The sequence below is a fragment of the Spinacia oleracea genome, chromosome 6, assembly GCF_020520425.1.
Source record: "Spinacia oleracea cultivar Varoflay chromosome 6, BTI_SOV_V1, whole genome shotgun sequence".
Classification (NCBI taxonomy): domain Eukaryota; kingdom Viridiplantae; phylum Streptophyta; class Magnoliopsida; order Caryophyllales; family Amaranthaceae; genus Spinacia; species Spinacia oleracea.
The window spans coordinates 123,636,484-123,658,514 of record NC_079492.1 but is presented as its reverse complement, the minus strand read 5'-3'; the positions used below and the strand labels follow the sequence as shown (position 1 = coordinate 123,658,514).

The following is a 22,031-nucleotide window of genomic DNA, read 5'->3' as shown; positions in this document are numbered from 1 at the left end:
AATGAAATTAGTTTAATTGAGCTGAGCCTTGTAGATGTTCGGCTCGGCTCATGTCCACTCATGATGTGTTAATTTGTTTATAGGGAAATGTGGTTGAAAAAGTTAATTCATTTGTTAACTTGGTCTATTTTCCAGGTTTGTTAAGCGGAAATGGAAAATAAGCATGTGTTCGAAAATGAGAAATATTAAGCTCAATTCTCACGATTTTATTTCCAAGGATGGGTGAAAATTGAAGAAGGAAATTATGAAAAGAGCAAAATATCCAAAATATCATTAATGAAAGTAAGTAAGATGCTCCATTATAAGGATTTTTAGATAATTTTTATTCCAATCCATTTTTTTAAGATTACCAAACTATATAAGCCAATGAAAAATTTCAAGAAATTAACTTGTGTGAGTCCTCGTGTGACTGTGTACATAGTGAACTGTCAAAGTGAGAATAGGGATGTTAATGGGGCGGGGTGGATGTAGGTCCCTCGTCCCTATCCCTAACTAAAATTTTTATCTCCATCTCTGTCACATTACCTACGACTGGTATAAAATTTATCTCCATCCCCGCCCTAACAGGTACAAACTGAAATTCATCTTTGCCTCACCACCCACCTGGGTATCCATGTCTCATACCCGCCCTATATCCGCACCGACCCCCACCTAGTTTTTCTTATTTAACAAACATTATGGAAAAAAAAGTAACTTCCATAATAAATAAAAAAATCGAACAAACAAAATTAAAAGTCTCGCCTTAATTCATATTATGACATACTACAAAAACATACCAAATGCATAAAAAAATTGTTCAAATTTTTATCTTTTTCAAATGTTTCAATTCACGTAAAAATTGACACTTGGATAAGGTTAACAAGGATCAAGCGAGTCGGGCCCAACCCAAAATCTACACCCACCCTTCACCCATAACGAGTATAATTTTTATACTCATCCCCGCTCCATCACCCTCTAAACTCCCCTCTGTCCCAGTGTCCCACACTTACTTTGAAAGTCGGAACGGATACGGTGCGAGCCTCCCATAAAAAACGCCTCACTGACATCGAAGGAAAAGGGGTGTAAAATAAAACAAGACATCATTTTGCTTAACAATATCTTGCGCACGGGTGCAAGACTAGTTCACGGCATTGCCATGGAAGGAGACAATCAGAGGAAGCTGCTTGAGGACGTGTTTGGAGGATCATCATCAGATACTGACATTGAAGAATTCATGGAATCCTCTTCTTCATCTCACCATTTCCCTTCAACTGATAACAAACGCGGTCTTATTAATCTCTCACATTCAACAACGAACCCTAACCCTAGCTGGAAACACATTGCAGATATCAAAGGGTTGTGGTTATGCAGGGACTTCCTCTCTCTTCAACAGCAATCTTCTCTTCTTTCTTCCGTTCAAACAGGTAATTCTTCAGAAAAATCTTTGATTTTGAGCTTATTTTAGTTATATCTATTGTATTCTTTTGTTGGATTATTGATTTCGGACTGCTAAAATTGAATAATAGTTGGATTGCTTGAGATTATATCTAAATTTGATGTTGTAGAGTTAAAGTAAATTTCCTTTATTGGTTATGAGAATTATATAGATGATTGTTGGGTTTGTGAGAGACCGAGGTTTGGAATTGAATTTGAATATTATGGGTATCAGTTTCGGTAGCCTCTTAGGTTCAAGGAAGATATCTACCTTTAGAATTGGAATTGTAGATTTTGGTTTCCATATCACTCGGTAACAAAGAATTGGATTTGGGTAGTTTGAGATTAATCCTAAATTATATGCTGCTCAGCTAAAAAAGTTCTACTTTGACGATGGAAATTCTATTGAGTATTGTCAGGTTTGTATTCTTATGGGTGTTATTTTTTAATAACCGTTCGACATTGTTTTGTTCGAAAATATCTACCTTGTGATTTAATTCATCATATGTTGAAAAGAGTAAATGTTATCTTTACTAGGCAATGAATTGTTGTTAGGCCTTGCTGGTTCATTTTGCTTGTTTGACGAGTTGGTATTGTTAGTTTGTATTGATTGGTTTGAGTCTGCTGTTTGTATTGGTTCTTTTACAAATATGTTGGTGAATTAGTTGATGGCTATCTGCAAAATAACCAACTTTTAGGCAAAACGACCAAAATCCAGTGAGATCAAGTTGCACCACTCTGCCTTTTCATTTTAGTTGAAAATATGGCATTCAAATTTTTAATTGAGGAGCCATAACTTATCTTTTAGTTATTTCACCATATGAAAGAGCCAAAACACAATAATAACGCTAACAAAAAGTTGATCAACAAACAAGCTACAAGCAATTGTCTAGTGATGCTTGTGGTTCTCTCATTCCTTTTGTTTCCACTCCAACTTCTACATTATCTTGAAGTCTCGCCGTAGCATCCTTGTCTATGCTGGTCTATCTCCAAGTCCATAAGGAGAATAATCAATAGTGAAGAGGAACGGGGTACTCCAAACTAGAAAGAAAAGTTTATTGCTTTCTTTTTTGATAAAAGGTAAACTTTTATTGGTAATAAGCCCCAAAACACGAACAAAATTATCAAGTCAGAAGCCCAAATAGCCAGGTTCACACCAGTTTTTAACTTACTCACATTGAGAAAACCTCAACTATACAAAACAGGCTAAAGAAATTACAATGCCTCAAACTAGGCCAAGTCATTACTAGGAACTTTCTTAGGCATACAAGGTCTAACTCTACCCTTTAGATATTCCTGAATTAGCTTCACACTTCACAGGATAAGGGACAGCAGACACTTTTTGCTCCAGTAGCTCTCATTATTGAGTTCCAAACTTGGTAAATACAGGCACAAACTGCTGCATGACTCACAACTTTCCTGAATTTAGAAAATCTGCTTCTTGTAATCCAGTGTAAACAATACTAGTGTAAACTTCCCAAAAAATAGCTTTAGATAGAACATCCCTCTGTAAACAATACTAAACTCGGTTTCGCTAGTTGTGCTCTGATCACTTCAGTAAAAGTCACCCTCACCCTTATGCACCTTATAGAGAAAAGCAAGGTATTCTTCTTCTCCAATAACTAAATCTTCTAATTATTATTAAAAAAAAATACATATATAAATGATATCTTTAGTAGAGATACTAACACGAGTGCATAAAGACTCTCTGTCTCCATATCTTTATGGAGTTGAGGTTTTATTGGATAGGGATATTTCAATTCTTTCAAAGAATTGTTCTATTCTCAGTGAAGCTTCACACGAAGTGAGGAACAAAGCATGATCTGAATCCTGATTTAGAATGCAGTAGGCTGAATAGCGACATGTTCCAATAATCTAAGTCAGTACAGAACGCCTATTGTCCTATAAAACAACAAGGTTGAGAGGACACTATGTTTTAGAACGTGACAGAGGGTCAAAAACCATCTTTATGTACAATATTTTGAGTGGTTAGAATAGACTTAGATTAGAAAAAAATAGAAAAAAAACAACCATGAAAAAACTATCTCAAAAAAAGAAGTTTCCAACTTGATCCATGACTAAGTATATGAAATCATTACTAAGTTACTTGGATTTAGCGAATAATTTGGTGAATATTGGAAGGAAACTGAGTGATGCCCAAATACTTGACATCAAGAATGAGATTTCTCTTGGAAAATATGAATTTAGCCCTCTCTTTCTACCTAGGATTACTCCTAGGATATGGAGGTTAGAACCGGATGATCCTTGTATCAAGCCTTCCCATTTCAAGGATAGTGAACAATCAGTTGAAGATTATTTAGTTAGTAGAGCACTGGATATGTTCTTGAAAGATCTATTGTCCAATACTTGCTACTTCCATACTTCGAATTATGATACATATTGGAAAGAGGATTCATCTGCTATGGACGGCTTATATTTTACAGTTGAACAATGGGAGTATTTAGAATGTGTAATTCTAATAGATTGTAGCAATTGTGTGGAGTGGAGATGATGAAACCCTTGATCAATAAAGACCCTAAGATCTTTTCTCTTATGAGATCATTTATAGAAGTGCCTATTCATACAACAAGTGTTGGGGTATAACACCTGGTAAAGGCCTTCCTCCTCCACCATTCATATGTAATATACTTTTGAATATCAATCTAGATAAAATAGATCGTATTATTGACGAAGGGTTAACTTATCCTTTGTTTCACTACGTCCGGTTTCGTCACTATATGATAGTCGGTTTTATAGATATTGATGAAGCTAAGCTTTTTTTATATAGTAATGAGAAGAACTTTAATAATAGTTTTCTATCAGCACCCATTACTGAAGTAGTTATTCCTTCAACAGAACCAGTTCTGTTTTTAGGAAGAAAAATATGGATCAACAGAGATCACTAGTGTTCTGTCAAATATCCTCCCAAAATTACTTTTGGTAACTCAGAGCCCATATCGTTGTATTCTAATTAGCTTATTACTAGTATTCCTTTGCTATTACGCTATGACTCAATCCGAAAGCAAGTAATAACCTACTTCGTTCTGAAAGCATAACTATGGGATTTTTTTCGACTACTTTTCACAGTTGATAGTTCTTTCTTGGTATTTCGTCAATCAAGGGATGGTAACCTTCATAATCAATCCTTGCATGCCTTCTTCAAGCAGAAAAAGAGTTTGGCTAGGCAGTTAAGCAAGTAGCTCGAGACGTAAGCTTGGCATGCATGTCCAAGCGTCAGTAGCAAGTAGTCAGGAGCAAGCAGTTGTTGCTAGTGGACAATCTCTCAAGCTTAGGAAGAGATGGTAATAGCCAAAGTTTGTGTTTACGAGTTTATGCTTAAGGAAGTTGACTCCCTAAAGATGGATGAGGTTTTGGACATAACTATAGTATAGCGCAACTCGTGAAAGCCCTTGCTTGTTTTCAAGTCAAAAGTTTAAGTGTTAAGCAATACTCTAGCTAAGCATTCTAAGACTAGCGACTCTCAATCCTCCCTTTCACCTTGAGCTTCTGGGAGGGAAAAAGTTCTATTTACCTATAGATCTCTCGGCTTGAGTTGACGTTGCTTAACATGAGATGCTTTGGAAGCTGCTCGTGTGAAGTTCACTTTCGGTGAAAGGAATCCTTTTGTGTCCAGGGTACAACACTCAGTATACCCAGCTAATTTAGCCTTTTCTTTAATGCAAGCACTATGTGAATCAACAACCTTGCCTTTGTCCATTCCGGAGATGGGACTTGTTGCTAGCGTGATAGGCTCCCTCACATTTCACTATAAGCGAGTTCAAACTATCTTTCCTGAACATAACTTCTTGAGTCTTGAGTCATACTTTCTGTCAATACTGAAGCTGAAGCAGTAAGCAAATCTGATATTAGAGCTGTTCCTCTACACCTAAATTATAATGATACATATCGACTTGCTTCGTTGGTTTGTTTCGGTAGACTGTTAATAAGCGAGGAGACGTAAGCTTGACGTGCATGTTAAGCGTCAGTCGAGCAAACAGTTACAGCTATTGGATATCAATATACCTTTCCTAGCCTTTCAGCGAGTTACTTTTCCTTGCCTTTGGAGCTTACTTAGCCATAAGCTAAGCTTTCATTCAATCCTATTCCTACGTTAATAGTACTTCTACTTTCATAGAGCTTCTATAGCTTTATATGCCTAATACCATTTTCTTTAGCGAAATACCTACATATAGTTCTTTACATAACCCAATCTAAGAATAGAACTTGATGTTCTTAGACTATGAATTGAAAAGAAATATAGAAATAACATTGGAAAGAAGAAACTTCCCAAAGGATAGCTTTAGATAGAACACCCCTCTGTAAACAATACTAAACTCGGTTTGGCTAGTTATACAGTCACCCACACCCTTATGCTTTGTAAACAATACTAAACTCGGTTACTGAATGCACAGAAGGGCACAAAATATACAACCAATTTTTTATTGAAGTGATCAGAGCATAGCTATAAGTACAACAAAGAAAAAGATGGGAGTAAGTCTCAGGTTGAGGTGTGCACAAATGGTGCAACTAGACACATCGCTGACTTCTATTGCAAACAATCTTGCTGCAGTGTGTAATCTACCAAGCACAGCTAACCAACAAATGAAGTTGTGCTTTGGAAGATGCAACCTGTTCCAAACCCACCCGTGTCACAGGGAACACTGTCCTAGGGACCCTTAAGCCATTTATTACCACTTTTCTCTGAGTAGAGCCGACTTGGGCGATTAGACCTAGTGTTAATATTCATCCTTGATTGAACAAATGGATCTCCAATACCAACTTGCTGAAAGTGGAGCTGAGTAGTTACTAGTCATGCCCTCTCATATAAAGATGATCAATCCATTAAATCCACACGCAGTCATTCTTGGCAGTAACTTTCCTAAAATACTTCATATTACCAAATTCCAAACAATGAATCATGCATCCCTAGACCACCAGAAGTTTTAGGTTTGCAAAATAAGTTATTTTCTATTTTGAGAGATCTCTAGTGAAACCTTGGTGTTTAGCCCTGGAAAAATCAAGTTGTATCTGAGAACCTGATCTTAGATAAAGTAGAACTGTACCTGAACAACATGACACGGATTGGACAATATTAAAATTGACTTGATGCAAAATGAATTGATCCTATAATGAATATGACTTATATTGATTGGTTAATTTTTTTCGATTTTTATTTTGTATTTAACTAATTATGACCCAATCCAAAACCAAACCCTACTGAATAAAGTGTAGCTCAAACTGATAGTGTTGTGGGTTTTTTTCCTTATGCTAATGATGTGGAGGTCTCCGATACACCTTTCTCGGACTTGTCCTTTATGCTCGCCGAAATCCTGCAAAACAAGGGATTTCCTCTCGGAAAACCCCCTCCGATGCTTAAGTAATTTGTATTTAGAGAGAGAAAGTAGAGAGAGAAAGAGAGAGAGAGTAATTGTGATTAATGAAAAGATTTTTTTGACCCCCACAATGAGGTACGAGGGTTTGTATTTATAGCTTTTTGGGAAAAGTGATTTGTCAGCTTTTACTCTAAAACCAAGGCATATAATTGGCTCATTCATGTCATGAGGACAAATGTCCTTATATCTTTGTGTTCCTTTGCTAGATCATGCTCTTTTAGTGGGCCTTTGGCCTATAAGAGAGTTTGTACTCATGAAAATAGGGGAAATATTCTGTTTGCTTTCCATAGTGACACATGTCAACTAGCGACAAGTTGCTTTGCCATGTCATAGATTAACAAGAAATAAGACACGTGTCCCTTGATCTTGACACGTGTAACTCAGTTATTGGTCCATGATGGACATGCTTTTTTTTTTCCCACATCATTTGCCCCTCAAGGGGAGTGTTGTTAAAGGGTATTTTTTGAATCTTTGGAGTTTTCTTGACAGTAGAAATTGGCGACTATTTTCTTTTATCACACATGCCCCATTCGGCTTTTTCTTTATAAATATCCCAAAGAGATAAGTTTTCTTCATTCACTTTTCAAAATTTCAGAAATCTAGAGAGAGGGAGAGAATTTTAGAGCTCCTAAGTGCTCACTTCAATCTACCTCGCGTCACCCCCTTATTCTTGAACAAGCCCTCGTCGGCCGAGCCGACTGAATCAGCCTAAGCCTCAACTCGTCAGCCCTGGTCCAAGACCGTTCTAGGTTTTCGTCGGCCGGATCGGTTTGACTCCGCGCTACACCAGAACTCGGCTCGTAGGCCGATCCGATTTTTGCTCCAGCCCCAAGCTCGGGTCACTGGTTTGTCGACCGATTACCGGGCTAGATTTTCAAGACAGCTCGTCGACTTAATCGACCAGGCTAAATTTCCTAGCCTCGGTTCGTCGGCCGAATCTAGTGGGCTAGGCTTTCAAGCTTCAGTTCGTCGGCCGAAACAAGTGGGCTAGGTTTTCATGCCGCAGTTCTTCGGTTCGTCGGCCGAATCAAGTGGGCTAGGTTTTCAAGTCTCAGTTCGTCAGTACTTCCAGATTGGCGGCCGAACCACCATAAGGCTTCCAACTCGTCGGCCTTCTCAGAACGGGTTCCAAACCGCTTCCCCACGGCTCTAGCTTGTCGGCATTCCCGGATCGGCGGTCGAACCTCTATCTCGCCTGCCTTTTCAGTTCGGTGGCTCGACCGATTTTTCAAATCGTGAGTCACCGTTTGGATTTTGGTGTGTCGGCCGAATTGACTGTGGGTTAGTCCCCAAGCTTTGGTTACGTCGGCCGAACCGATTTCTTGCGTGCCTAGCCTCAGCTTGGCAGTCGTGCTTCAGGTATTAATTTATTATTAATTAAATTTTTATTTTTTTTATTTTTTATTTTTATATATATGTCTATGCCGCTTACACCGCTAGGGCGGTCTAACCCTAGCTCACCTGCCGTCAAGCTTTTTGAGGGCGGCACATCTTTAGATACCCAAGAGTCTAGAATTTCCCCTTATACCTTTGATTGGGTAGCCAAATTCCTTGCCAATTTTCTTTTTCTCTACACCCGTCATCCTGTTCCCTTATGCAGGAGTTTATGGCGAGAACCAAACAAACGACACATTCAACCTCTTTGCAGTTAAGGGACGGTATGGACCCTTCAAATAACGAGGGGAGATCCATACTGGTGCCTAGAAAACGAAGTTTTTGACGAGCCTGACGGACGGTATAGGCGAGTGTCAGCCCGATGTCGAAGGGGGAGATAAGGAGGAGGAAAATGGGGAGTCTGAGGGCTCCTCGTCGGACCTGAGTGATGATGATTCTGATGGTAGATCAGAGAAAGCAGGTAGGCCACCTTGGGACCTTAAGGTTAGTCCTGGGTGGAGAGGCTATCTCCATCGTGAGGGGTATGAGTATATGAGTCCATCCATGTTGGCGAGGGGTATGACTTTAGGATGCCAAGAAAGAACAAGTCCACAATGTAATGGAGAGTTTGCGGTCTATGCCGCGACCGTAGACTTAGGGCTTAGATTCCCTCCCCATCTGTTTGTTTGTGAGATCTTAGATGGCTTTAACTTAGGGGTGGCTCAATTAACCCCTAACTTGTGGGCCACTATCCTTGGTTATATTGCAAAATGCGAATTGAAACACTTGCCCATGACTTTCAGTTCTTTTCTCCGAATGGTTACTCTTTCTCGTGCACCCAAGAGTGCCGAAGGTTGGTTTTCTCTAGGTTGTCGTCCTGGCTATATGATGGTGGTAAAGAAACCATCCAAGCATCATAACTGGAGGAGAAGATGGGTCGTATTTCATACTAACAACATGGAGATGTATCATAGAATGGGTAGGTGGGAGGCTTCCCCTAATTTCTTGAAGAAAGACGATTCCCTTCCCTTGATTCTCATAAAGAGTTAGATGTGATTTCTGACAATTTTGGGTCAAACCCAATGTTGACGTCGGACAAGAAGAAGAAGTTCTTTGTCCCCAAGAGTTGGCTACCGAGCGCAAAACAATTCGTATATGACGTCTTTCTCTCAGCAGTAGGATTTGAGTCAGGCTATGCCTAGAGGTAGTTTGACACCAGATTTTATGAAGTATAACATGGTGTATTTTGTGTTTGTAGTTTCATTTGAATAAACCTTGTTTCTCTTTTTTGCAGATAAAGCCATGAGTCAGCTGACCAATCAGGAGAAAGGAGATGTTGATGCCGATACTTGGTTAAACGAGCTGTATCAACAAAGAGTGAAGTTACACCAAATTCAAGATGAGACAAAAGCCTCCTCTAAGGTATTATTTAAATTCCTCAAACTTGTTTTATGGTGACTTGGGCATGTGACAGATAAAGCTTTATTTTGCCTCAAGAATATTAAATGAGTTTGAACCAAGTTGGTCAAAAAGTGGATCGTCACCCCCGGTGACGAGGCGAGTGGAAATATCACCACATCTTGTCACTAGGGTGACGAGCCCAACTTGCTGCACGGGAATCATCCGACCGTGTCCGGCTGTCATCCTTTGTGACGAGCCGTGTGGACACTCACCACAGTTCATCACTATTGGTGACGAGCCCTATGTTGATCATACAATTCTTACTCGTTTGCTTTTAACTTGTGCCCTTTCAGGCGGTCAAGCCTTCGTTCGTAAGTCGATCCGCTTTGGCATCAAAAAGGAAGAAGGAAGACGAGGCTAAGGCTCCTTCGAAGAAACCAAAGCTCAAAATCACCAAGAAGGTGAAGAAAGAGAAAGAGACAGTTGAGAAGTTCCATGATAAGTTCCATGATGGGCCTGCAAAAGAGCTCACATTAGCCGTGGCTGGGAGTAAGGGAGCTATAAATGTTCTCTCTGCGTTTGACGAGGACAAAGTCACTCCTGCTGGCAAAGAGAGGGAGATAGAAGTTTCCACTAACGGAGGGGGTACAAGTGAGACTCCAGCCAAGCAATTGGTAAAAGGTACACCCGGTTGTACGTAGTTCTACATGCAACCGGGTAGTTTTGGTTTTTAACCCCTCAAAAAGCACGATTTTATAGTTTAAAGCACATTTTTACAGGTTAAAGTATATTTTTATAGCTTAAAAGCAGATACATTTCAAAAGAACACATTGTTAGTACAAAAGAACATACGAGCGCGAAGAATTTGAGAGGATATGTAAACTGATATTGGTTGCTCACCTTTTAAGTTTAGGTTTTTTCCCAATTGGAAGAAGATATTCAATATCATAATATTTGAAAACATATGTGCATTAAAATTGTAAAAATGTGCTTTTAAACTGAAAATGTGCTTTTAAACTAAAAAATGTGCTTTTTTTTGAGGGATTAAAAAATACAAAACGATCCGGTTGCACGTAGAGCTACGTACAACCGGGTGTACCTAATAATTTGTGTCAGCCAAGCCATTGGGTGACTTACCCGAGGTAGTGGGTGACAAAGTTCCGAGCTTTGTTTTTGACCGCGTTCGGCAGACAGGTGGTAAGTACTATATGAATGTTGTGAGGACATATCGATTTTCATTAGATAGTTCGGTCATGTCTCCTCGTGACTCTAAGGCCATTGTTTTCCTTGTAGAAGCAAGTTTGGAACAAAAGTGGGATGACGAGGAGGTGGGTGAGTTTCCTTCAACAAAACGCTTTGACAACAAATCCCAGGCCAAAATTGTTGAGGGAATAATGAATGTTGTGCCGAAGGAGTACAGAGAATTCGTCCAAGGGCCCGACGACGCCCAGTTGGGAGCTATCCAGGCGACCTTGGTTGATGTGAGTTTGTCTTTCATTCGTCTCTATTTTTGTATTTATAAAGTTTTGCCGAATTCCAAAATTTAACTTGCTTGTCCAGCTACTCATCAAGATGGATGGAGCAAAGAAATGGCACCGAGAAGTTCAGAGAGACCTTAAAAAGCAGGTGACGAAAGCCGCTTTTGTTCAGATCGAGGAGGTGCGCATTGAAAAAGATGCTACCATTGCCGCACAGGCTAGAGACTTAGCCGCCTATGAAGTCAGAGAGGAAGGTCAACCTTCAGAAGATTAACGAGCAGATCCTGGCCATAGACACCATAACTGGTGAACTTGACAAGGCTTTAGCTGCGAAGGCCGAGCTCAAGGCCAAGCTGGAGGCTCAATCATCCATGGAAGCTCGAGTTGTCGAGCTGGAAAAGGACTTGGCGGCCGCTAGGGCTGATGTTGCTTTTCTTTCTGCAGATGCTAAATCAGCTTATATCAAAGGAGAGGAGGACACCAAGAAGGCTACCCACATGGCATGGGACTTTGTTACAGGATACTTGATCCTGTTGCCAGCTTTGTGACAGAATACAGAATTAAGAAGAAGAAGAAGATAGATTGCACCAGAAGAAAGAAGAAGAAGATTCAGAAATAGGAGAAGAGAAGAAGAGAATTAAGGAAGGAGAATTTAGAGAGAGAAGTTGTAATATATTTCATGATTCAATCGTAACTTACATCATTTGTCTATATACTACAATTCTTGTTAGTTAGCTTGAAAAACAAGTAACTCAAGCATAACAGAATTCAGTTAGAATTCAGTTGCAAACAATAACAGAAAGTCAATGCTAAATCACAAAGTCAACATATTGACTTCTAAACCTTGACTTTGTATATAATTCCCTGAACATTCCATCCCCCTTAAGCAACTTGTCCTCAAGTTTGCACAATAGTAAAGTGAGGAAATTTGGACTGAAAAGTGTCCCCAAGTAGCATCATGTGGAAGAGTATCTTCCCATTGAACCAACAACTGGACCTTAGTTTGATTTTGAGACTGCACAGATCGTTGATCCAAAATCACTGCAGGAACTGGATCCAAAGAAGAATCTTTGCCCTGTAGCCAAGCAGGTATGTGTGTGGCAATTGGCAAAGACCCATGAAACACCTTCAATTGAGAAACATGAAACACATTGTGAATTTTAGCTGATTCTGGTAATTGAAGCTTGTAAGCTACCTTGCCAACACAATCAATCACTTGGAAAGGTCCATAATATTTTGGAGACAGCTTCTGATTCCCCCTATTCTGCACTGTGAATTGTCTATAGGGTTGCAGCCTTAACCAGACCCAATCTCCCACTGAAAAAGACCTATCAGATCTCTTTTTATCAGCTTGGTGTTTCATTCTGTTTTGAGCCCTCAGGAGATGAAATTTTACCAAATCAATCATTTGCTCCCTTCTTTGAAAGCTTCTATCCACTTCATCCACAACAGATTCTCCTGGAAGATAAGGAAGGTGCAATGGTGGAGGTTGGCCATAAACCACCTCATAAGGAGTAAGTTGAATACTGGAGTGAAAGTGAGTGTTGAACCACCACTCAGCTACTGGTAACCAAGCAGACCAATCTTTAGGTTGGTCACTACACATGCACCTTAAGTATGTTTCTAAGCATCTGTTAACTACTTCAGTTTGTCCATCAGTCTCAGGGTGATAAGAGGAAGACAACATGAATTCAGTACCATGAAGACTGAACAAACCCTTCCAAAACTGGCTCAAAAATATAGCATCTCTATCACTGACAATGCTCCTTGGCCACCCATGAAGTTTAAAGACATTATCAAGGTATGATTGAGCTACTTGAATAGCAGTATAAGGATGGGACAAAGCCATAAAGTGACTGTATTTGCTCAATCTGTCCACTACAACAAAAATGACATCTTTTCCCCCTGATTTAGGCAAACCAGTAATGAAGTCCATTGAAACATCAAACCATACAGCTTCAGGAATTGGCAATGGTTGTAATAAACCAGGACTAGCTGCAGTATCATATTTGGAAGATTGACATGTCTTACATTGCTTCACAAAGAGCCTCACATCTGTTGCCAAACCCTTCCAGTAAAAGAGACTTTGCACCCTTTTAATAGTTAAATCCCTTCCCGAGTGACCACTTTCAGGAGAAGAATGCAACCAATTTATCACCTTATTCTTTAAAACCAAATCAGACCCTAAAACCAGTTTTCCTCTCCTCCTAGCCAAACCATCTTGTAAGGAGTAATTGTCAACAGATTCACCATTCTGCAGCTTAGTAACAATGGCCAACAAGGAGTTATCCAACATATAACTGGCTTTGATTAAAGCAGTAAGATCAGAGTTGACAACAGAAATAGCCATACACAAAATAGTGGCTCTAGGCACTCTAGAAAGGGCATCAGCAACTACATTTTCTTTTCCAGACTTATACTGAATGTCATAGTCAAATCCCATGAGTTTAGAAAGCCAAAATTGTTGAAATGGTGTGGATACCTTCTGTTGAAGAAGCCACTTCAAGCTTTTCTGATCAGTTCTAATAGTGAAATGTGAACTCCTCAAGTATTGTTCCCATTTCTGAACAGCAAACACAATGGCAAGCAATTCTTTCTCATACATAGATAATTTCTGCCACTTTGGTCCTAAAGCTCTACTGATGAATGCCAAAGGGTGATTATCCTGCATCAAAACTGCACCAATACCTGTATTTGAGGCATCTGTCTCCACCACAAATGTTTTAGAGAAGTCAGAAACTGCTAGCACTGGAGCAGAAACCAAAGCTTGCTTAAGAGTAGTGAAAGCATTTTGAGCTGTATCAGACCAAACAAAAGCCCCCTTTTTTAGTAAATCAGTTAGAGGTTTACTGACGAGAGAATAATGCATAACAAACTTCCTGTATATCCAGCCAACCCTAAAAAACTTCTCAATTCCTTCACTGATGTTGGAACAGGCCAACTCTCCACAGCAGCTATCTTATTGGGATCAGTTTCTACCCCTACTGCAGAAATGTAGTGACCAAGGTATTCAACCTTGTCAATAGCAAAACAACACTTACTAGCTTTGGCAAACATCTTATTACACCTCATTAACTCAAACACTTGAGCCAAATGAGACCAATGCTGCTCTTTGGATCTACTGTAAACCAATATATCATCAAAAAAGACTAACACACATTTTCTGAGTAAAGGCTTAAAAACACCATACATCCAACTCTGAAATGAGGCAGGTGCATTGGTTAGACCAAATGGCATAACCAAGAACTCAAAGTGACCTGAATGTAGAGCTGTCAAAAATCGACCCGACCCGAAAACCGACCTGAACCCGACCCGAAAATACTGGGTCCTGAACAAGATTTTGTGACCCGTAACCCGATTTTATCCGAACCCGAGCAACCCGAAAATGAATGGGTCAAAACCCGACCGAACCCGTTTTGGACCCGACCGATTGAAAATCATTGTATTTATAGTAATAAATGAGATTATGAGAAAATGTAAGCATAATAGACACGTTGTTTTTACTATTTGTGTGTAATATGATTTTAATTTGAATTATACGCCATTTTATGGTTGAATTTGACTAAATATAAACTTTCGTAGGAAAATTTGTTAATTTGTCCCAATATTTTGTATATTTATAACCTAAATTAATGAAAATATAATGCGCGTTTTAAAATCTCTCAACCCGTTGGGTCAACCCGAACGCGAAAGTTCTGGGTCTTGAACAAGCATTTGCAAACCCGAACCCGAAAGTGACCGACCCGATTCAACCCGAACCCGAAAGTAATTCTTTACAACCCGACCCGACCGACCCGTTTGACAGGTCTACCTGAATGTGTTTTAAAAGCAGTTTTATAAACATCACTCTCTTGAACCCTTATCTGACCAGCCCTCAAGTCAAGTTTAGTAAACACTGAAGCACCTGCTAATTCATCAATCAACTCATCTATAACAGGTATAGGGAACTTATTCTTAATGGTTCTGTTGTTTAATTCTCTATAATCTACACATAATCTCCAGGTACCATCTTTCTTTCCCACCAAAACTATAGGAGATGCAAATGGGCTTGAACTGTTCTGTATGACCCCCCTTTCCAGCATATCTTGAACTAATTGTTCAATCACATCTCTCTGTTTTAATGGATATCTGTAAGGCCTTATGTTTACTGGCCTTGCATTAGGCTCTAATGGGATTGTGTGATCAAATACCCCCCTGTGAGGTGGCAAATCCTCAGGGTCAGCAAAAATGTCTTTGTACTGTTCTTTCAAAGCTTTCAGTTCACTGTCCTCATGTTGTTGATTGGCTGATTGTTGTACAGGTTGAAAGGACATATCCCTTACTTGTAACAAACAAAGCTGGACTGCATTACTGAACAACTTTGCTGAAGGTGCACCCTCCACTACTTTCACTTTCTGTGGGTGTATACCCTGTAAGACAAACTGACATCCATCCAAGTGAAACTCCATAAGCAAAGCTTTGAAATCCCAACAAATAGGGCCCAATGTTGCTAGCCATTGAACTCCAAGAACCATATCACAACCCCCCAAGGATATCAACATCATATCAGCTGTAAAAGTTCTCCCTTGCATGGTCCAAGTAAACCCTTTGGAGACATGTTGACATGCTAGGTGATTTCCATCAGCTACTGTTACATGCTGAGAAGGTATGGATTCAATAGTACAACCCAATTTCTTAGCTAACTCCAAATCCAAGAAGTTGTGAGTACTACCAGAATCAACCAAAACATGGAACAATTTATTATTCCTAGTTCCTGTCACCCTCATTGTTTGGAAATTCTGGTTGCCAGACAATGCATTAAGAGATAAAATTGGTTCAGCTACTCCAGTACTATCCAACTCATCATCCCCATCATCCTCACTAACATCTGACCCTTTCTCCTCATTACTACTTGATATTTCCACAGTGAACAACTGTGGTTCTTTGAATTGGCATTTGTGTGTTCTGTCATATGGTGCATCACAGTAATAACACAACCCCTTAGCAATTTTGTCAGCCCTTACATCTGCTGGAATGTGCCTAAAGTTCTTGGCATATCTTGGGTTGAATTTGGTCATTTGAGTAGGTTTTGTATTTGGTGTAGGTAGTAATGCAGGCAGGCTAGCATTTGTGGGTTTGCTGAAGTTCAAAGGTATGGCTTGAATGGCTTTTTGTGAATAAGAAAGGTTTCTGTGAAAAAGCAATAGTCTGTTCTTCTTGAAGCCTAGCAAATTCAACAGCTTCAGCAATAGTAGTAGGTCTAAAAGCCCTAACAAAAGGTTTCACAGTTGGGTTTAAGCCTCCAATAAAACTTTCCAACACAAACTCTTCAGGCAATTCATGGTGAGTGTTCAAGACATCAGACTTTAAATCTTCAAAATTGTCTAAATATGACTCTATGGAATCAGTTTGCTGCAACTTATTAAATTGTTCTACTGTGTTAGTTCCCCTTACATCTTTAAATCTTGCAGACAAATCCAGACAAAATTCACCCCAATCAACATTCCTTTTAACTGACAAATAACTTGTCACCCATTTTTCTGCCTTGTCAATCATGTTCAATGATGCCAAATCCACCTTATGTTCATTACTCACATTACACAGGCTAAAATATCTACTGCACTTTTTAATCCAAACTCTACTGTTTGTACGATCGAATTTTGGAAAAGAAATTTTAGGATTATACCCAAAAGTTTTAGGAGAATTACCATCCTTGGTAGCACCAGTATTCTTGCTGTTTTCAGAAGTGGAATCTCTCATTTGATTCTTCATCTCCAGCAGCAGATTCATCAAACCATCAAGTTTCTTGGACTGATCTTCAATCTGAGCAGATTGACTTTCCACTCTTCTTGATTGCTCGAGCATTTTCTCCTCCAATTGTTTCAGATGATCATCCATTGCACGTCGAGTTGCAGGAGCCAGATTGCTTTGATCAATCAATTCCAGAAGTTTCTGTTCCCTAATGTGAACCCAGATTCTGCGATTGATTTCTTAATAGACTACACTAGATTAGCAATCATCAAGTGTAATCAGAGTAGCTCTGATACCAATGTTACAGGATACTTGATCCTGTTGCCAGCTTTGTGACAGAATACAGAATTAAGAAGAAAAAGAAGAAGATAGATTGCACCAGAAGAAAGAAGAAGAAGATTCAGAAATAGGAGAAGAGAAGAAGAGAATTAAGGAAGGAGAATTTAGAGAGAGAAGTTGTAATATATTTCATGATTCAATCGTAGCTTACATCATTTGTCTATATACTACAATTCTTGTTAGTTAGCTTGAAAAACAAGTAACTCAAGCATAACAGAATTCAGTTAGAATTCAGTTGCAAACAATAACAGAAAGTCAATGCTAAATCACAAAGTCAACATATTGACTTCTAAACCTTGACTTTGTATATAATTCCCTTAACAGACTTGGTCATGGATGACCAACCCTTTTCTTGGTTTGAGAGGCGCATTGACCATGAAGGGGTTATTCTCTTGGCCCAGAAGTTAGGTCATCCTGTTCCAGAGTTCGTTGATTCTGATTCTGAGGAGGAATGATGAGGAAATGTTAGGAGGAGACCATCAACAAGGACGCCGACGAGCAAGGATAGACCGGTTGCTCCCACTTCAGCATCTTCGCCACACTCAGCTACTAGCTTTTCTCTTTTACGCTTTTGGTGTGTTTGTCACGTTTTGTATGAAAGACTTGAAACAACTTTTCTGTGTTTTATCAACATATTTGTGACACTTGTGTCGTTTTGCTATTTTCTGCATTGGCATATCTGTTGCAACAATGTTTCAAGTTTACTTGACTAATTTGATAGAGTAAAATCTCCAAAAGTAGGTCGGGATGCCGCTAAAGTTGAATCAGTTGATATATGATATGTCTGCCCACTCAATTGGGGATAACTTTAGAGATTATTTCATATAGTATTGGTTGACGTCAATCAATCAGCTTGATTTCCCTTAATCTCTGAAGTTATTCCAGGCTTGGCCATTTAAACCAATCAGCTTGCCTTTGTCATCTGGACGGTTGTGCAGTCTTAAGATCATTTAGATTGTATTGAATGACGAACGTCAATATATCAGCTTGATTGCCCTTATCTTGAGATTGTATGCCCTGATTGTTGTCGATTGATGCCCTTGATATGTATGGATACACGTACTCATGTATTAAGCGTTGCCTTGTCGGCAGAAGAGATGCCAAGGCACTTGTTTATGCCTCGTGCCCTTGTTGGATCTTTTAAGCTTAAATGAGTTCAAGCTTAGAGAGAGAGAGTAATTGTGATCAATGAAGAGATTTTTTCGACCCCCACAATGAGGTATGAGGGTTTGTATTTATAGCTTTTTGGGAAAAGTGTTTTGTCAGTTTTTACCCTAAAACCAAGGCATATGATTGGCTCATTCATGTCATGAGGACAAGTGTCCTTATATTTTTGTGGTCCTTTGCTAGATCAGGCTCTTTTAGTGGGCCTTGGGCCTATAAGAGAGTTTGTACTCATGCAATAGGGGAAATATTCTGATTGCTTTCCATAGGGACACATGTCAACTAGATACAGGTTACTTTGCCACGTCTTAGATTAACAAGAAATAAGACATGTGTCCCTTGATCTTGACACGTGTAACTCAGTTATTGGTCCATGATGGACATACTCTTTTTCTCCATATCAGATATAGTGTGTAACTCTGTACCAATCTCATTCTAAATTAGTGTCTGACTTAGTTGAGACCGTTGATCACTTATTTTTTCCATGTGTTTCATTATCTCTGTTGGCTCAAGTTATTTATGAAGTTTTATTCAAGAAGCAATTATTCAATTGTTTATTTTCAGTGCTATGTGGCTTTGGGTAGTTTTGACTAAATAAGTACTTGTTTGATTAAGACTAGGTATGGGTTATTGCGCTTGAACTTGCCTTTTCTTCTTTCAAATATACTGCATGTTGGTTAGGGGAGGTAGTTTATAGTTTTCTTGTTATTTGTTTCATATAGTTTCAGTTAATTTAATCATTGCTAAAGAACAAATGTGTTTGCAGAAGGATGGTTCACTGAAGATGCTCACAACCAGGTACCATTCTAAAACTTTTGATGTATACTGTAGAAATATTTGTATTTGTTCAATTTTCTCCATCCATCCTTCTATTTGAGATCATAATCATACATCTTCCATGAAGTTTACTCTTGTCTTGACCCTTCGGCCTGACAGCCTATCTGCCCCAGTTTTTTTTTTTCTCTCCGTTTTGCTTCCAGTTTTTTTGGCGTTTATTAACTTCAAGTATTTTCATGAATCTCTTTATTGTTTGGGGGTATGTGCTGGGTAGAGCATTGTAGTTTCTTGAGCGCTTGTTTTTCTTCTTCGTTTAGTAGTTTTAAGTTTTTTTTTTTTTTTTTTTTTTGAAGGGGTTTGTCAGTTCTCTACTTACTTTCTGGTGTGACTCAAATTTTTGAGATTCCAGACAAGAAAAGGGATGAAATAAATCTGGAAACATATTTTGGTACTCCACTTTGCTGATTTTGGCACGCCTCTATGTGAGTAGAGCACAGACAACTGTGTTCTTACAATGGGTGTGCCAAAATCAATGTTTGGTGTGTCAAAATCACTTCCATAAATCTTTGTTGTGCAGTTCCCCAATTTGTTTTGTCAAAATTTGCGGAACACGCTGAAATTAAGAAATACACTGCAGTACTTTGGTGTATTGTGTACTCCGTATAAGGTACTATAAGCTGAGAAATCAACTGTATCTATAGCATAAAATATCACCTTAGTTCTGGAATGTCTATGTTTCAGAAAGAGGAGAACAGTAATAAGGTGGGAAGGAGAGGGAGAGGCAGAATATTTGATGTGTTTAGGTTCTTTTGTTGCTCGTTAAAAAATTGCTTAATTTTCTCAGTGCAGGCTATGAGATTTGGGGACCTCCCTTTTTGGGCAGTTGAGCTTTCTGATCAAATACATGAAGTGGTCTGTTTTGGTGACAAGGAAGGAAATATTGGAAAGCTAAATCTTGATAATGAGACCTATGTATTGCCTCCACAATTGCTGTCCAGAGACCCATTTTTTGATCAACTTATTGTAAATGTATACCAGCCAGGTGAGGTGCGATTTGGTTGTTTAGTTTCTTACTGCTTATGATTGTGCTTTTAGCTATATTACTTTGACATTTATCCATACGAAAAAGGAACTTTGTGAACTTACATGTTCATATAGCTGGATAGAGTTTAAAATTCATGCTATCATCATTAGTTTAATCTATTACTAGAACATGGACATCTCGAATAAATTTCACTTATTGCCATGATCATGATCTGTCCCTATTCTGCCACCTTATGAGCTATGAGGGAACTTTTAAATAACTTTTACAGATCTGCGTCCTTTGAAGGAAATTGAAGTTTATAGGTACTGATGCATTGATGATTATTAAACTGGTATTATCAAATCCTTTTGTTTCATTCTCTTGATGTATGTATTAACCTCTAATATGTTGTAATAATGACACAGGGTATCTGTGCTCATGTTGATCTGATGCGATTTGAAGATGGTATTGCTATAGTCTCCTTGGAGTCATCCTGTATCATGCACTTTTCACCTGTTGAAGGGGATGGAGAAATTCCACCAGCAATAACAATACCTGTATATCTGCCCCCGGGATCCCTAGTTATCATGTGGGGAGATGCTCGCTACCATTGGAAGCATGAGATAAATCGGAAACCAGGGTTTCAGATTTGGCAAGGCCAGGAAATAGACCAGAAAAGAAGGACTTCCATAACACTCAGGAAGCTTTGTATCTCTGAGTAATTCTGCTATGTTTGCCATCAGCTCAGAGACTGCAGAAAGAAAGAAAGATTATCAGCTCAAATTAAGCATGCGGAATTCCATGTCCATGTGGAAAAGCTTCCCAAAATTCATTGTGATTAATTTGTTTTTAATGATGATGAGCATATTAATCATAGATGATTATGTGGAACTTCAATGTTGATGGGATAGATTGTAGTGGTAGTACTTTACTAAGCTGTATTTTTGTTTAACAAAGACCGAAACATCATATCATTATAAAGAACGTCAAGTTACAAACACTTTTCTCATACATGTGCCTGCTAATTAGTTATTGAAAACTGGAAACGAAAAACGATGATGTTGCATCATACACTTCGTATAAAGGGTCTTTTTTCAAAAAAGAAAGATCACGATGATGAAGTTTAGGAGAGAGAGCTAAATAAAAGAGATGGGATCCAGGAAGATGTATTATGCATTTATGTATCATCATTAGTTATCAGAGCAAGAATATTGTGAAAGGGTAATGCACATGTGAAAGAGTAAGAATATTGTAATGCACATGATCTCTGATGAAATGGTAATCCATCTTCAAAGTTCAAATGTGTAATTTTTTTCTTAAAATATAATTATTCTCTACAATTATGAAATGCGGTGATCTAATCAAGTTGGTCTTGGCATAGTAGTTGCTCACTTTTTCTCTTAAGTCTTAACCAATAGGTTGGGGGTTCGGGGTTCGGGGTTCGAATCTCAACCTTTGGGAATGAAAACAAATCATTGGTCATCGCTTTACCCTTTATTGGAGCATGCGGGGTAAGAGGGTTAGTCACTGTTGTCGGCGGTGGACAACTTGATTATACACCCAAAAATAACGAAATGTGGTTCTAATGATCTTGGCTCAATTAAGAATAGACTTGGTTATTGAACTAACATAAGAAAATACTCCATCAAATCTGGTCATGTTGAGATAAAGTAGGTTCGCAATAAGTCTGAAAGTAACGCCCGTAATGTATAAACATGGGAAAGAAGGAAAGTGATTATGAGACACTCGGACACTCCTATACTTTATACTCATATAAAGGTGCGCCAAAATCAGTTTTCCAAAATTCGCTTGTGATATCATATGAAGAATAAATTGAGATTTCCACGACAAAATTCGAAGGGATAACTTTTGTCAACCATTTGAATGTTATTCCAACGCAACAAGATATTCTTCTAAGATTGTATCGTCTGACCATAC

General features: G+C 38.8%; 1 protein-coding gene across 7 annotated transcripts; it reads left to right on the top strand.

Moving 5' to 3' along the window:
• The first annotated feature begins 996 nt into the window (after nt 1-996).
• On the top strand, nt 997-21,104 carry LOC110788614 (uncharacterized). 7 transcript variants are annotated; one of them, XR_008923938.1, is made up of 6 exons: nt 997-1,403; nt 9,475-9,602; nt 9,935-10,778; nt 10,875-11,062; nt 19,059-19,090; nt 19,919-20,019. XR_008923938.1 is itself a non-coding variant. In XM_056833026.1 (4 exons), the coding sequence occupies exons 1-4, from the start codon at nt 1,136-1,138 to the stop codon at nt 20,813-20,815; spliced, it is 795 nt and encodes a 264-aa protein (XP_056689004.1). In that variant the 5' UTR covers nt 1,003-1,135; the 3' UTR covers nt 20,816-21,104. The 7 variants fall into 7 exon arrangements, 3 of the variants coding, with proteins under 3 accessions (XP_056689005.1, XP_021848933.1, XP_056689004.1); XR_008923937.1 differs by having other exon boundaries at nt 19,914-20,018; XR_008923936.1 differs by lacking the exons at nt 19,059-19,090; nt 19,919-20,019 and adding an exon at nt 11,142-15,353 and having other exon boundaries at nt 10,878-11,062.
• The last annotated feature ends 927 nt before the right edge of the window (nt 21,105-22,031 follow it).